The sequence below is a fragment of the Drosophila serrata genome, unplaced genomic scaffold (assembly GCF_035046125.1).
Source record: "Drosophila serrata isolate PLE 108 unplaced genomic scaffold, ASM3504612v1 contig_98, whole genome shotgun sequence".
NCBI classification, from domain to species: domain Eukaryota; kingdom Metazoa; phylum Arthropoda; class Insecta; order Diptera; family Drosophilidae; genus Drosophila; species Drosophila serrata.
The window spans coordinates 303,745-318,777 of record NW_028256996.1 but is presented as its reverse complement, the minus strand read 5'-3'; the positions used below and the strand labels follow the sequence as shown (position 1 = coordinate 318,777).

The 15,033-nt window shown below is 37.2% G+C and overlaps 1 protein-coding gene and 1 long non-coding RNA gene across 3 annotated transcripts in view; both read left to right on the top strand.

Moving 5' to 3' along the window:
* The window catches only part of LOC110184505 (uncharacterized), a 155,433-nt gene that overhangs the window by 27,500 nt on the left and 112,900 nt on the right, over positions 1-15,033 (top strand). The window lies entirely within an intron of this gene.
* LOC110184508 (uncharacterized) lies at positions 1,455-2,438 on the top strand. The gene is made up of 2 exons (XM_020953071.2): positions 1,455-1,801; positions 2,037-2,438. Exons 1-2 carry the CDS (start codon positions 1,757-1,759, stop codon positions 2,262-2,264), a joined length of 273 nt encoding a protein of 90 aa, XP_020808730.2. The 5' UTR covers positions 1,455-1,756; the 3' UTR covers positions 2,265-2,438.

The following is a 15,033-nucleotide window of genomic DNA, read 5'->3' as shown; positions in this document are numbered from 1 at the left end:
ATTTAAAAAATAAATCAAATAAATTCACACAAATTTATATACTTATATACATATGTACCTATGTATATAATTACCTAAAAAGTGTATAGATACGCATGCGCTAATCGATTTTATTGCATTTGATGAACATTTAATTTTGATTTAATTTTTAATGATGCCATAGAAACACTGCCTCCGCAGTGTTTTTTTTTTGTTTTCGATTATTATTTTATTTAATTTTTTTTTATTGAGCTACGTGATAATCGGGGAATATAGCCCGTTACTGCGGCCACCCACAGATGAGCAAATAACAATGACAAACGATGTTTATAAATACGATATGTGTTGGCTTATACATGGGGATGTAAGGGGTGTGGGGGACTTTTGTTTTGGCGGTATTTTTTTGCTGAATGCAGTTGAATTTCGCAAATTGGCAAGCGGTTTATTTATTTTTCTGTGCTTAATTTTTAATATGAGCATGGCAAATAAACAAATTAACTCTAAAAATCATTGCATTTGTAATTACGTATGTATGTATGTATACGTGTGTGCATAAGCGTGTGTATCTGCGGTTGTTTAATGGAATTGTTTTGTTTATCATTGTTGCAGTTATTTGTGCGAGGTCGCTGCAGTACTATGCAGTAGTAATAAATCAATTATTTGAATTTATTTACTTAAATTTCTATAGGTTTTGATTTTTTTTGTTTGGTTCCAAGAACTTTTTTATAACTGTTCCACTGAATAGATTTAAAGAATTCAGTTTTGAAGAAAACTAAGTGTTTTTAAATTATTATGTTTTTTCTACAGATAAGCTGATTTTTTCTGAGTTCTAATAAATCGTCTATTTTTATATTCTATATACCAGGTTGAGTCGAGATTATTTGGTCATGTTCATTACCCTATAGCCACAGTGCCTACGGAAAGTTAACGTCAGACTTTTGTCCTTTGCCAAACAATAAGGAATGTATACATATGTATATGTATATATTTTGGTGACAATGCTGTTAAATGTTGTTTATTTTAAATGTTCTAAGCTACAAGTAGTGGTGTTAAGTGACTGAATCAGATATTATTCAATAGCATGAGTTGCATGACTCTTAATTGCCCTTAAAACTAGCAGGTTTATAGCAAATTATTATTGTCGCTCAGATGAATGATTCTGTGAGTCGAAGAGAAGTCTTCTACATTCTTTTGATTTTAAAAGTGCATTAATATTTTACTGCGAATTCGCCATGACATTAAGTTGTTTGCTCCTTTTTGAGTTCGATTACGCCTTTGTGTACTTCATTTGTTATTTGACCTTGTACTTTGCACAATTACTCAATAATTTTCCCACAATAACACAAAGTACTGTGGCTGCGGCCCACAATGTCATCATTAAACTGTTTGCTCGACTGGACTGAACTGGTCGTTGGTTAATTATTTAGTTATTTATTAATAGACTCACGCCAGAAACATGCACGGTACACGGGAGCACAATTAAACGATTGTCAACAATATAATTTATTAATAATTTATAATAGACAACGCTACGGCAGATGCAATCGGGTCCAAGGAGAAACGGAACGATGTGTGTTGTTGTTGTGTTAACTTGTTAAGAATTTTTCGAGTACTGTAAGATTTGTGTTTTGGATAATACAAAGTATGCGATTCCCGTGAGATTTGGCTGACATTATGGCAGGGCTGGTTGGTATATAAAGCTTTGAGTACGGCAGACAGGGATCTATAGTTTCTTTACTACCTCCATTGGTGGCAGGAAAAGTGTTCTCTTTTAAAAATGAAACTGGCAATTGTATCCTCGATTACTTTAGCCGTGCTACTGGTGAGATTTATATCGTTACACGGGAGTTGGTTTTCAAGAGGATTGGGATCAAATTAAATTTCCTTTTGTTCAAAAATCCTGATTAAATTTAAGGAAAGCTTACTTCCTTTCAAAATAAATTGATCAAAATAAATCACTTTTATCCCCCATGAATCATGAGCCTTTTGGGAACCACTTGAATGCGTTCTGTGATTTACTTACCGTCTCTAAACCCATGCATATTTTCCTTAATTAGTGCATGGCTGAGGCTCAAGTCCCGGGGCCTCCGCCCGATGCCATGGGAGCCGCACAGGGCGGAATGTCAGCAGTAGCAGGGGCCGGCGGTCAAGTTGGAGCGCAGGGCGGTGCAAGCGCTGATATGGCAGAGGGCGGGCCTGGAGGTGGGATGTCAGCTGGCATTGGAGCGGGATCCGAAGTGGGCGCCAACGCCCAAGGTGGAGCTGGAGCTGGTGCTGGACGATAGCGGGCAGGCGGCACTTGTGTTGGAAATTTCAGACTTCCTCGTTGTATGCTTAGGCTCCTTCGCTCTGTTCACTGGAAAACGAATTGGAAAAATTTTAAAATTTGAAAACTATTTTTGGTATAATTTTGGTAATAAATAATAGTAAAAACTCGTTAAACTTAGTTTGAGAAACTATTTTTTTTTGTTTTTCAAGTCTTAAACTTTAGTTTGATTTTCTCCGTCATGTTGACGCCAGGTTTTTTCTTTTTTTTATAGAGATATTGAGCTCAGTAACATAATTGATTTGGAATCACGTGGCCTCGCCACGTCATATGCCTGCCCCTTTATACCACCTCCCTCTTTGGCTTCGGCTCGCTTCAAATAAAAAATACATATGAATTGTTTTGGCAGCTTAAATTCCATTTAATGCCATTTTATGAAATACACCTCAAAATGTATTAGTTGTGGGCGCCGCATCGCCGCCCCTCCGCAGGCAGCTAGCAAGCATTGCCTTGAGGCGAAAAATAGAAATAGAAAACTCATCAGACAAATGTTAAAAATATCAACAGAACTTGCACATAAATCAAGTGATCGATAAATAAAAAAAATATGACAACAACAACTACATTCATATATGTTGATTGTTTACAATGATAGTTACGAAGGGATGGCCTGGGGAGTAATTTACGACGATTAGTTTTAATTAGTAAATTATGAATGTATTAGTTTTGTAAAATTTTGTTAAAATTATTTCTTGGGCTTATTTATATATTGTCTTGTATTACGTTTCAGGGAATCCAAGGAATTCTTTTCTGAGATAATTTTGATAAAGTTATATAACTTTATGTATCTAATCAATTTTCTTAAAAACGTAATCTTAAATCTAGCTAATCAAAAGTTTTAGGTCGAAATAGGGTTTTTGTGTTTAAATTATACCATCCTGCTGCCTTAATAACGCTTATGTAGCACAGCACAGCGGGTAAAAAAATGCCTTAGAACTTGTGTAACTTGTCCGTACTTTCCGTTTAATCCAGCTTGCATCTATCCTCAGCATTTAAACTTGAGAATGGAACTTTGGCCTGCATAAGTTTGCCATTGCTGGCCTTGACATGTGCCACGTTGAGTGAGCAGCTCACCTGCCCACCCTTCGCGACGGCAGTCACCTGCGCCGTAGATAAGACTTGAAAGCATTCTTTGAACGGAAAGTCTACCGCCCGCTCTGTGTCTTCCCACTGCCCCTCAGGGGAAGGCGGGAACTGTGCCTCCCCGAACAATTGCGCTGCCTTCTTCCGCTGAACTTGAAACTGGTCACGTGCGAAGCGCCGATGTGGCGATATAATTGCCAATATAATCGCTGTGCGCTTTGGACTGATAAACATTTATTTGAGGCACTGCGAACGCTGAACAGTGGCACGCAAATCGGGGAAAATGCTTGTAAAAAGTGAATCTAGGTTTAATTTATAGAAATTTGCTGATTATCACGGAGATAGCAAAAAATCAAAATAGGTATAAAAATAATAGGATTAATTATACAATTGAACTGACATATAAAAATTTCTCTATGTCGTTACACATAATATTCATTCATATTGTCTTTGCTTTAACGGTCTCTATATACTTAATAAGCTGAAAAATCGATAGATCCAAACAAGAGTCTCGACCACTGTGGCCATGTGTGTGGCCCGACCTCAGCGGCTTTATGTTTATTTCCATTCGCAATCGCACTTGCAAGGTGCTGTCGTTGCCGCGTAAAGTTATGGCCAAGTTACTAATGCGGCCCATGACTATGGGACTTCGGATCCCGTGTGTAATTCCAGTGGCGGGCCATTTAAATTGATCAACTGCTAAGATTTCCTGGCTGGAGGCTCCACTGCAAGACTCAAATTCCCACCATTTTGCGTTGCCGCTTGATTTATGTTTGCTTCCTGTTCACGCAAATTGAATTTGCACATTTGCGATTCAATGTATAGATAGTATATAGATGTATATAGTATCTTAGTATCGCGAATGTGGCACATGTGGGGTATGCAGGCTATAATGACTTCAATGGGGTATCACATAACATAACATATGTATATCCAGGGTCCAATGCCAGACAGTCATAAGATATACATATGTACATATACTCCGAGACTGTCAGTCGTAAATCATTCACAAATCGCACTCACGTGAGCTCACTGAGCACTCACATATCTGTCTCTTCTACATTGGGTCTTATCACGTCTGTGCCCCACATGCATAATATTAATAACTTTCCGGGCCGATCCACCTTAGAGATACATATAATGTACATATGTATATTTATATATGGAGGGTAATTATTGGCTTTGCCTCGTCTAATCTGTTTAAAGGCGCCAGCTTAAAAGTGCGCATTAGGAGAATCCAATTGCGTTTAAAATTAAGTTTCTAAGACATTTCCTTTGAGTATAATTACTTTCCTAAGGCGGCGATTTTTTTCTCTGCAAATATTTTTAAGTTCGTCAATGTTTGACAAATATTAGCATTAGCTTAATTAGTTTTCCCCTAATAAACATCCTAATGACTTGAGCGTATAGAGAATAACACACGAGAATGGCAGCGCGTTGGGAGACGTTAGAAACTATTTTGTGCTTGCTGCACGCGTGCATGAACATGGGAAATGTAAACAAAAGTCGTTGTAGGGGTGAAAATTGATTGGTAGACTTGTGTTGAAAAGCTTAGAATATGTTATTGTTATCCACTATCAACACATTATTGAATATAGTTTATTTTGTTGTATACTAACAGATATTTGGGCTGTAAGAGAATATATAATATGCATGATATTATATCGTGCCTTTGTTGTTTAAAACTAAAATCTGTTGATTGACTTTAAGTTTCCTTTAGGCACGCTTTGGCTTTCATCTACCATGTTCTAGGTAACACAATGCCATTGCTCAACACCCCGGAGGAGCAGGCCCGATCGAATTTAAACAGGCATGTGCATATTTTCTGATTGTGTGCTGATCACTAGACAAGCATGTTCAATTATAGTTACACATTCGACGCCACCGCATCATGGCATATGCGATGTTAGAATTACGCATTCGATTTGCTAATTGCCCCACGAGTACTAAAATAATAATACTAAATATAGACAAGCCAAAAACTGCGTATTCGAACGATTCCTGATTAAGCTACACGAATGCATGCGATGATGGGGGTTTTTTTTCATTCTCTCTCTCCCCCAAACTTTTTGGCCGTAAACTACGCAATTGATGGAGTGTAAATGAACGTATACGCCGCCATCATTATGCCAACGGCGACGACTTCCATTCGCTATTTGTATCTGTCAGATACTTTTGCGCCAGCTCTTGATTTATGAACTGGGAAATGCAGCAGCGACAACAAAATTCATTCGCGAAAATTAATATTACTTGTGCTATGCTTATTGTACTCAATTGACTAGGTAAATCGGTGAAATATAATTTCGCCTGCATAATTAATAATGCGATATGACAGTCGCACCCATAAAGCAACCTGAGCTACTTCTGTATAGAAGTAAGATCAAATAAAGCTACAAAATATTATTATTACCAGAGCAACAAGAAAAAATGTTATCTTTATAGAGAAAATATTTATTCAGTTTACGAAAAATTTTAATATTCTAAATATTTATATTTCTGACATCGATCAAACCATCACAAAATAAAAAGATAAGACTGCCCCACCAAAACTGGGACAATTGAAGTCAAAAGATCTTATTTAAAGCGATTTGTCTCGAGTCTAGACTTAATGTGATCCGCTCGAGCGCTGCCAATTAACAATGCGATCCGATCAAATACGATCTGGCATATATGTTTATATTTATAGAAACTTCAATTTGTGGCCGTGCAATTGAGGAACGGATACGCGGCTTTGCGGTTTAAAAATAGCCAACTCAATATTTATTTTTGTCCATTTTGGTGCTCGGTGCTCTATGTACTTGCGCTTCCGTCCGTCGCCGCTCCTCCCGCTTTGATGTTTATTTTTAAACCCCACCAAATGCTTGAAATCAATTTCGAAGCTAAGTGGTTGTTTGTTGTGTTAATAACATAAACAATGGCAGCAGCAGCGGCAATTCAAACTCAAGAATGCGAAACGGTCAAAGACAGATGTGAAAGATGCTTGATTGGGAATGGAAATGAATTCGGATTTTAATTCGGATATGGAATAGTGAGAGGCAGACTTGACAAGTTTTTGCAAATTGAGATTTTTACTTAGTTAATTTTTGTATGTACTAATCTGTCTATTTATTAAATAGTTGATTTGAAACACTAATTAATATATTTACTGACATCTAACGAAAGCTATTTTTTCACAATGTAAATTATTTGAAGTAGTTCATATCTATTAACAATTATGTGAAATTGTGCATAGTGAACGAAACGACGGTGACATGCAGGAAAAGGTATTTCTTTGAATTTCTGATAATATCAAAATAAATATAATATGGTTATTCGAATTATAGTTTAAAAAACTTATTCAGATATTCTTTCTTAATCTGTCGGGTTATTGCTGTCAATATGTTTACCAATTTTTTATTAAAATAATAATCTATTCCCATTCTCCACTCGATTGTAGTTTCTCATTAAATACTTCCTTAGCCTTCTATATTTACTATATCCATTTATAATTTTTCCGTTTTCTTCAGCTCAATTGCTTAATCAGTAAACAAATATTGTCGCACTGCATTTCTTTTCCAAATTGTCCTTATCAAATGATGACCTTGACGCAACTTATTACTGCCTTGATTGGGATAATCAGCGTAAACATTTAAAAAATATAAAATAATAATAAAAGCAATTGATCCCATTGGCGTTGTATGCCTACATTATTTTTGCTTTAACAGGTGAAGCAAAAAACAAAAGTGGCTACAGGAGAACACAAAAAAACATACAGAGATTAGCAAAACAAAATTTATTATTTATTCAATAATCGAACGTGCGAACGAAAATAGAATGCCACAAAAGAATTTTGCTACTGCATTGGTATTATCAGCGAAAAGAAAAACTTGAAGAGAAAACAGAATAAGAGGTGGCAAATATGAATTAAAGGCGAGGAAAGAGAGAGAGAGAGAGAGCCGTCGCCTCTAAAGTGGGGAATCTACACCTGTTGGAGCTGCTGTTGTTTCTCTTTGCCACGCGCAAATAAATTTGCTTATAATTCGTATCGGGCCCGCCTCCCCTTATCAACCCGTCGCCCCTATCTATTTACTGACGTTATAAAGCTTTCCGAGTATGTAGCGACGATCGACGAACTATAGAACAACCAAGAATTATAAAAAAATCCGCGTGAGGTGAAAGAACTTTTCGCAGGCATGTGTCGTTGTCGGTTGTGATCATGCGCTTAGCTCTAGTCAGCTTAAGCTTGGGTTCAGCCCCCAAAAATCTTCCTTCTCGCCTTCACCGCCTGATGAGTGCGTGACTTGGGCACGCGTCTTGACATGGAATTTTTGTATTTTTTCGAGCCGCAATCAGCGACTAAAACTAATGAATATAAAATTAATACATTTCCACGCCGACTTTGGTTTTGGAATGTTTGCGAAATTCTCTCCGGCGGGTTGCTTACGCAATAAAACTTATTTACTTGTGCTAATTTTTTTTTAACAAAGATTTAAAATAAATTCATTTTTTCAAAAAGAAAAAAAGGTGAAAAATATTTCGTTTTTTTTTCTCATTTTAATGTTCCGTTATGAAAAGTCGAGCTGATATAATTTCATATCGTTTACTGCTGTGGTGATATTAATCGTTATTTAAAAAAGTTATGTGTTTAATAGTACATATTTATAGTTTTTTTTCACATTTTGGTGTACAGTTATGATTGATATATCTGATCATTAATGTGTTTGAAATATCATATATATACATTTTATATGTTATGGCTCAAAAGTTCAGAAATATTTGTAATATAGCCGTTCAACATTCATTCAGCTTACAGCTGCGAAATACACTTGAAAATGGGCGTGATTTGTAGGCGTTGCCCTCGCCGAACATTCCCAGATCGTTATCACTTCTAAGAAAAGGCGAGAATATTAGATCGAATCTGGCGAAAACATTTGCTTAACTCATTTGGGGCTTTCTCGTAATTCAGTGGATGGCGTCGTCGTCGTCGTTTTCAGGGGAACAGAGGTGGAATCCGTCAGCCGGTGACTGGCACATGGAGCGATCACTTGACCGCACGTGAACGCTATACGAGGGGCAAAAGCTGACGTAATTGCGGAATGGATTTGATTTTTTCGGGGAAAATATCGAGCAGCTGAAATCGAAGCTCACTGGCGCTTGTTATATTTGCTTAAATCATTCCTTTGCTCGCTCACTTGCCGTTTGCCCATGAATTTGCAATGCCTTTTATATAATTGCAGGCACAGTCCGTGTGTGTACGGGCGGTGTTTTATTGCATTTCGGCGTTCTCGCGCAAACGTAATGCAAAAAACGCAACAAGATCAATTTATGTGTTTTCGGTTGAACATTTATTTCAATTTTCTCTTTTGGGTTTGCAAATTCTTTAATAATATTCTCCGCTGCAGCTAAATGCTGTTTCTGGGCACCATCTAGTAATATTTTAGGTAATTTTGGCTTTATTTTTGGGATTGGATTTTAGTTTGCCTTAAAGTAATTTTTAATCGTAAATAATTCTTCAGGTTTATAATTTCTGCAATGTAATAACATTTAAATTTTTTCTTGAGACATTTCCAACACGATTTACGCACAGCACACGCTTTTATTTTTAATATTCATTAAAAGCAATCTAGACGAAGCTTCGTAAATATCACTCATACGCCGCGTGTGCGTGTGCATGATTCAAGGCATTCCGCCGAGCATCACTCATACGTCACGTTGGCCGCACGCACAGGCTCTTCCCTAGCAGCCCCTGGCACTTCATTTGTGTGTGTTTGTGTGTCCCATATCGTATTTCAATGGCTGATCAATAGAAAGCGCCGCCGCCCTCCGAATAACCACTTGTAAATGCACTACCTAGCGGTGTTCAGCGTCACCTCCTCTTGAACCTCAGGCCTGCGGCATTGAAGTCTGGCCATCTGTTTTGATGTTGAGTGCAAACACAAGCGTTGGGAAGACAGGCAGACGACCGAGACAGACAGGGACAGACCGAGGGACCCAAACACTCATGGGCAAACAAATAGATGCACACGTCAAGAAATGCACGCCCACATGGATATACGACTTTGGCTTATACACTTAGAAAACTTAATATGCTCTGCTTATTTCATAGGATATATTCCAAGTAGAGTTGGTTTGGTTTGGGTGTCACTGGAAATTCTTAATGAAATTCATGCATTAAGTGTGTTATCATTTCTCACAAGCTTACTTCAGATATGGTGTAGTAATTTTTGAAAATGTATTTTATGTTTCGTCGATTTTATGAGAATTTGGTTATGTTTATAATTTCAAAATGAATTCAATACAAACTTTTGAAATTTTAAGATGAGATTATTTTAAGATTTATTTCTCACAGTGCCTTCAGCTCCTACCCTTCCTGCTCTGCTTCCTTTCCACGTGCTGCTCCATTTTTGTACGACCGCACGCGCAATTTTTGCTGCCATATGCAAGACATCATTCGAAGGAATGGACTGGTCTGGACGGCGGCCATGGCAACCTGAGACGATGCGGCCGAACCTCAATAGCGACATCATCTTTGGATCTTCGGCATCCTCTCCCGATTCTTGCTCTTGGGGTCGTGGGGTGTAGGGAAATAGTATTTCGCTCCAATTTTGACTGCACACAGATCGCCTGCTTTTTCACTTTCTTTTACCTGCGCAGTCTCGTCTCGCTCGCCCATCTCAGTTGCTCAGGCGAAATTCCAATGCTACAAAATACAAAATACAATGAATAATGTTCAAAGTATACAATGTTTAGTGAGCGGAGGCCGTCGCCCCCTCTTGGCTTACTCTGTACATGATATCGTATTCTGCTTACCCATCATGGGTTCGGTATTCATTGTTTCTTTTTGTGTATTTTTGCAGCGCGCGTGTGCAGGGTGTTTGATTTATTTTTGCTGACTTTCCTACATTGCTCTGTTTCGACTTGTGTACAGGTTCCACAGCTACCTTGTAGCCAGATTTCGGTATTTATTTATGTGTTTTTCAGGTATTAAGGGAGTACACTCTTGGATTAGGTAGCGCTTTGTTTTTAAATCATTAAAGAAAATTGTTTCGAGAGTTAATGTAACAGTAGGAATGCGGACTTTATAATTCTTGATTACTATCACCAAACGAGTCTTTTTAGTTGTATTTTTCCCACTTAAGGCTCCCTGGACCTGTAGAGGACTTATCTCCTGCACATATACAGGAGAAGTAATTTCTGTGGCTTATACTACGTATACGTAATTTTTGTACTTCAAAAGTAAAAACTCGAATTCCCAAATTGATTTGATTTTATTGCCACCGATCTCTTTGCCAATTTATGGCGAGTGGTTAGGGACACCGCTCATGGAACTTCCTCTTCTCGTCTTCCCCTGTTACAGGAACGTAACTCTTCAATGTTTTTTTCCGTCTGGTTTTCAGTGCAAAAAAATGATGAGAATCATTTAAATGTTGTTGTGGCGTGTAAACAAACGCGTTAATAGTTTGCCATTTGTTTTTTTCGCTGCCTTTCTGCCACTCATCCACTTTTGTCACTTATTTATTGTTTGTTTGTTTTCATTGTTTCGCTTGGTGCTGTTTCGATTCTGTCCGGTCAGACACGTGCCATTATTAAAATATACCATTGACCCCTTGCAAATATTGACAAACCAAATCAACCGAAGGTGTTTCAGAGCTCCGCAAAACGGAAAAATGGGTCTACCTTTTTGTTTTTGTTTAATATTTTCTTTCAATTGCTTCCCCTCTCACCTTGATTCTTTGTCTTTCTTATCCTATACACATGACGTCAGTGTTTTGGCCTAGAAATTATTTGCCACCGATAATTTAGGCATTTTATCAGTGGAAGAACGATGACTTACCAGAAAACGTTTACCAAAATAAACACACTCTGATGCAGATAACAGCGTGGCGAAATGATTGTTTATATTCGCATACGTATGGTATGTGTGGCACAAGAAGTAGCAAAAATTTCTGATTTAATCAGAAGTCACACGAAAATTGATCACGAGTTCACGTTATGGTTAGGCCGTAATTTCGTCAGACTTGCTGGAAATCTCTCTTGGCGGTCATCATCGGGAAGTGCTACTGGAGTTAGGTAGTGTACGTGGTTTCCTCAGATCGGAGGAGAAATTACGAAATGAAGAACAAATATTCAAACGATATTTAAGGTTCCCGTTTTTAATGCCTATACATTTTCCAGGTATTTAGTTTCATTGCTTTTTGTTTGAAAACCCCCGCCGAAAACTCGTTGGAACGTCTGGCATGTGGTGGCCCAATCTTAATGGAGTCTGCCGTCTAATCAACTCATCATTCGCCACAGGAGAAATCACGTCAAAATAATCAAAGAACTCGCTTCCTCTCTCGCTCATATCTCACTGTCATGTTATTACGTCAGTACAGAATTTTTCTTGGCCTTTTCCTTTCTTTTCATTTCATTTGTTCGGTCTTGCCTATTTTTGTTTTTATTCTTTATTTTTTTATTTATTTTTTTTTAGGAAATTTAATAATCGTAAAAACAAAAGCGCAGGAAAACAGAAACAACAGCAAAGACGGCTACAAGAACAGCAACAAATACTATTAATAAAAGGCAGATTCAGAGGCAGAGAGTCACGTAAAAGAGCCAACGCGGCATGACAAATGTGCGATAGCGTTAAATAATTTTTATGATATGAAAAGAGGGTTTGGTTTGGTTGGTTTGGGGGTGGTAAGGGGGCTGTATCTCGCTCGTGTGGCCTTCTCACTTAACTAATCAGCGGCACGTGTTCTTTTTGCAACAAAGTGACAATTTCCTCTGATGTCTGTCGTCTTCATTCCACACTCGAGCCAAAATTGGACCTCGAACTCATACTCTTATTTCTGACATATCATTAGCTCTTTCACCTCGGACACCTTATCGGCAATGAATCGGTATGCGGGTTATTCGAAGCTAAAGTATGGAGCATAATGGACAGGCATACGCATAATTAAACGGTCATAAATTCCTTATTTTGTATACCTAATTCTATTTTTCAGGGGGATCAATATATATTTTATTTTAAATTTTATTTATTACTTTAAAAAATTTAATTTTTCTTTTTTAGGTTTTTGTTTAAAGTTTAAAGTTTATTATATTACCCGTTTTCTGTATTCCCCTTAATTGAACATGTCATTCATTTTATTATTTTGATATACATTTTTTCTTTTCTTCTGTTTTTTTTTTTTTTTTTGTGAACCGATTGCTTGTTTAGCTTTTTCTTAAGTTGTATTATCATATATTATCGCTTTCGAGAATTGCAACTGTTGCGGAAATATTTGCCGCCAGACCGAGCGAGCCGCACCTTCACAATATTCTGAGTGAGTGTTTGTTTATTGATTTTTAATTCTGCACATTTTTGCGTAAGCCAAAAATATATATATTCTCTGTTTGCAAAAATTATGACAAATGTTGTCAGTGTTTGCATTACGCGATCTGAACGTCTTTAAATGAGAAAGCTTTTATTTTTGGGTCAGCCATCGGCGTCGCTGTCTTGCTTCCGGCAACAAAGGCTAAATATCTGGCCGAGTATATTGCGTATACGTGCAATTATTTATTAGGCCTTTACCAGGACCGACAGTCGAAAGTCGAATGCTATAGGGGGAAGTTAACGAAAATCTCTGATATATTGCGCTAGCGTTATATTAGATTTAAATATAGAATGGAGATATATCCGTGCTACGCAAAAAAAAAGAGTTATGCTTGGAGAATGGGACAATAATGACTGGAACTCCTTGGAAATTTGTTAGTTCTCTAATAAAGGATTATCATGGTCATGGATATCACGGTCAGGCTTTTAAAGTAGACATATTATATGAAAGTAAACTATTTTAAAGTTTATAAGTGTTAATATCTAATAATTATTCGCGTACACGAAACAAAGGTCCGTACATTAAATGATGTTTTTTTTTTGTATTCTTTTGGTGTCGTCTTAAATAAATTAAATTAAATCATTGAATTAAATATAATTTATTATTGTTTACTTGCTTGCCCTACAAATATTACGCCTGCCGGCTAAATATAGATTTAATCGAATTAAATTTTTTCATTCTGGGGTTTATAATATGACAATTAACAACAATTTCACGAGTGGCAACAACAAGAGTAACAGAAATATAAAAAATTATAAAAAACGATAAATGGAAACTGAAACTGTAGAAGCCCTCAGATAACAAAACAGATGTAAAAAAACTATTGAAATTATCGACACGCGTTGGTAATTGAAACTATAATGGTTAGTCATTCTTGTATAAAAAAAAAACAAAAAAAAAATATTGCTTTACGCTCATAAAAACATCTGTTTTTGGGCCATATTTCAATCGTGGGACGGAATTGTCCAGTCAATTTTGTCGCCTATGAAATTGACGATTGCACTGGCGATGATAATGATAATCGGAATTGAAAGTTGGAAATCTGAACTGCACTTTAAATGGTCGCACTAAAATAAAAACACAAGTAGGCGAAACTTGGTGGTTCCAATTTAATATAATCTCTAATTATATTTTAAATTATGGACTTTTATTAATTTTAAATTTTTACTATTAATTTTCGATAGAAAAGTTAGTGTTGTAGCCCTAAAAAACGTAATTATTATATTTGTCTGCGTTACTGGGGTCCTCTTATTACCCATACGAATTACGTCGCTGAATTATAATTTCTCAGTTCTTCAGCTAAAAAAGGGGTTAAAAGGCTAAAATGGGAAATTTGTCAATTGATTCCCTCCGCCAGATGAACAATCATAATCGGTGAACGAACGGATGTATTTCGATTCCGTTTTGCCGTAATTGCCAAGAATTTTGTTTGTGTGCTTTTGGGTTGGATTGGATTGCTTTGGAGTGACGGGCGGAGGTGGGTTGTTGCAAATGCTGAATTTGTGAATGCATTCTGACATGACACACACGATGGTACAATTGAATAATATCACACACAAACGCAAATAATCTCATTCCAATTCGCATGGCAATGACACACTAAAGCCAATGACACAGCCAATAGTCGTTGCTCGTCGTTGTGGCTTGTAGCATTGCAATCGAATGGCAAATCGCTAAACTGAAATTCTATTGCTTTAAGATGAGGATGAGTGGTGGTGGAGGTTGAGAGGTTTATCCTCGAAGCGGATTCGTAGTCCTTAGACAATGGAAGTTGGTCAAGTTAAAGGAGAAGTTACTGTGTGGATATAAATATTATATAAGATCATTTTTGAAAACGAGGTCTTAACCAATATGAGCTTAGCTCTAATTAGAGGCCTTGGTTGGTGCCTCACCACTGAAACCTACCTACCCTCCTTTAAATTTATTATAGGCACATCATCGTTATATCGATATTTTTGCCACCCTTAGTTTAACCCCAATTTGAAGTATATTATCTTTATCTACTTATTGGTTTAAAAGCTCTCTAAAAGCGACCCGAAATCTTGATCGATCCACCGACCTCTACTTGATATCCAAACTGCCCACAACATGACCACCATAATGTGTAGTGTATATGACTCAATGGCAGTCGTCGGTGAGATCGTAGTTAGCCATTTACAGAGCAGCCAATCGAGATCCCCACCAATCGATCCAAAGCGATCCGCTCCGATTCGATCCGAGCCCATCCACTGCTCTCGATGTACTCACAATCTCTGCACTATGCCCATAGATGGTCATGCCGTTGAGTGCTCTGAGCTACGCCAACGT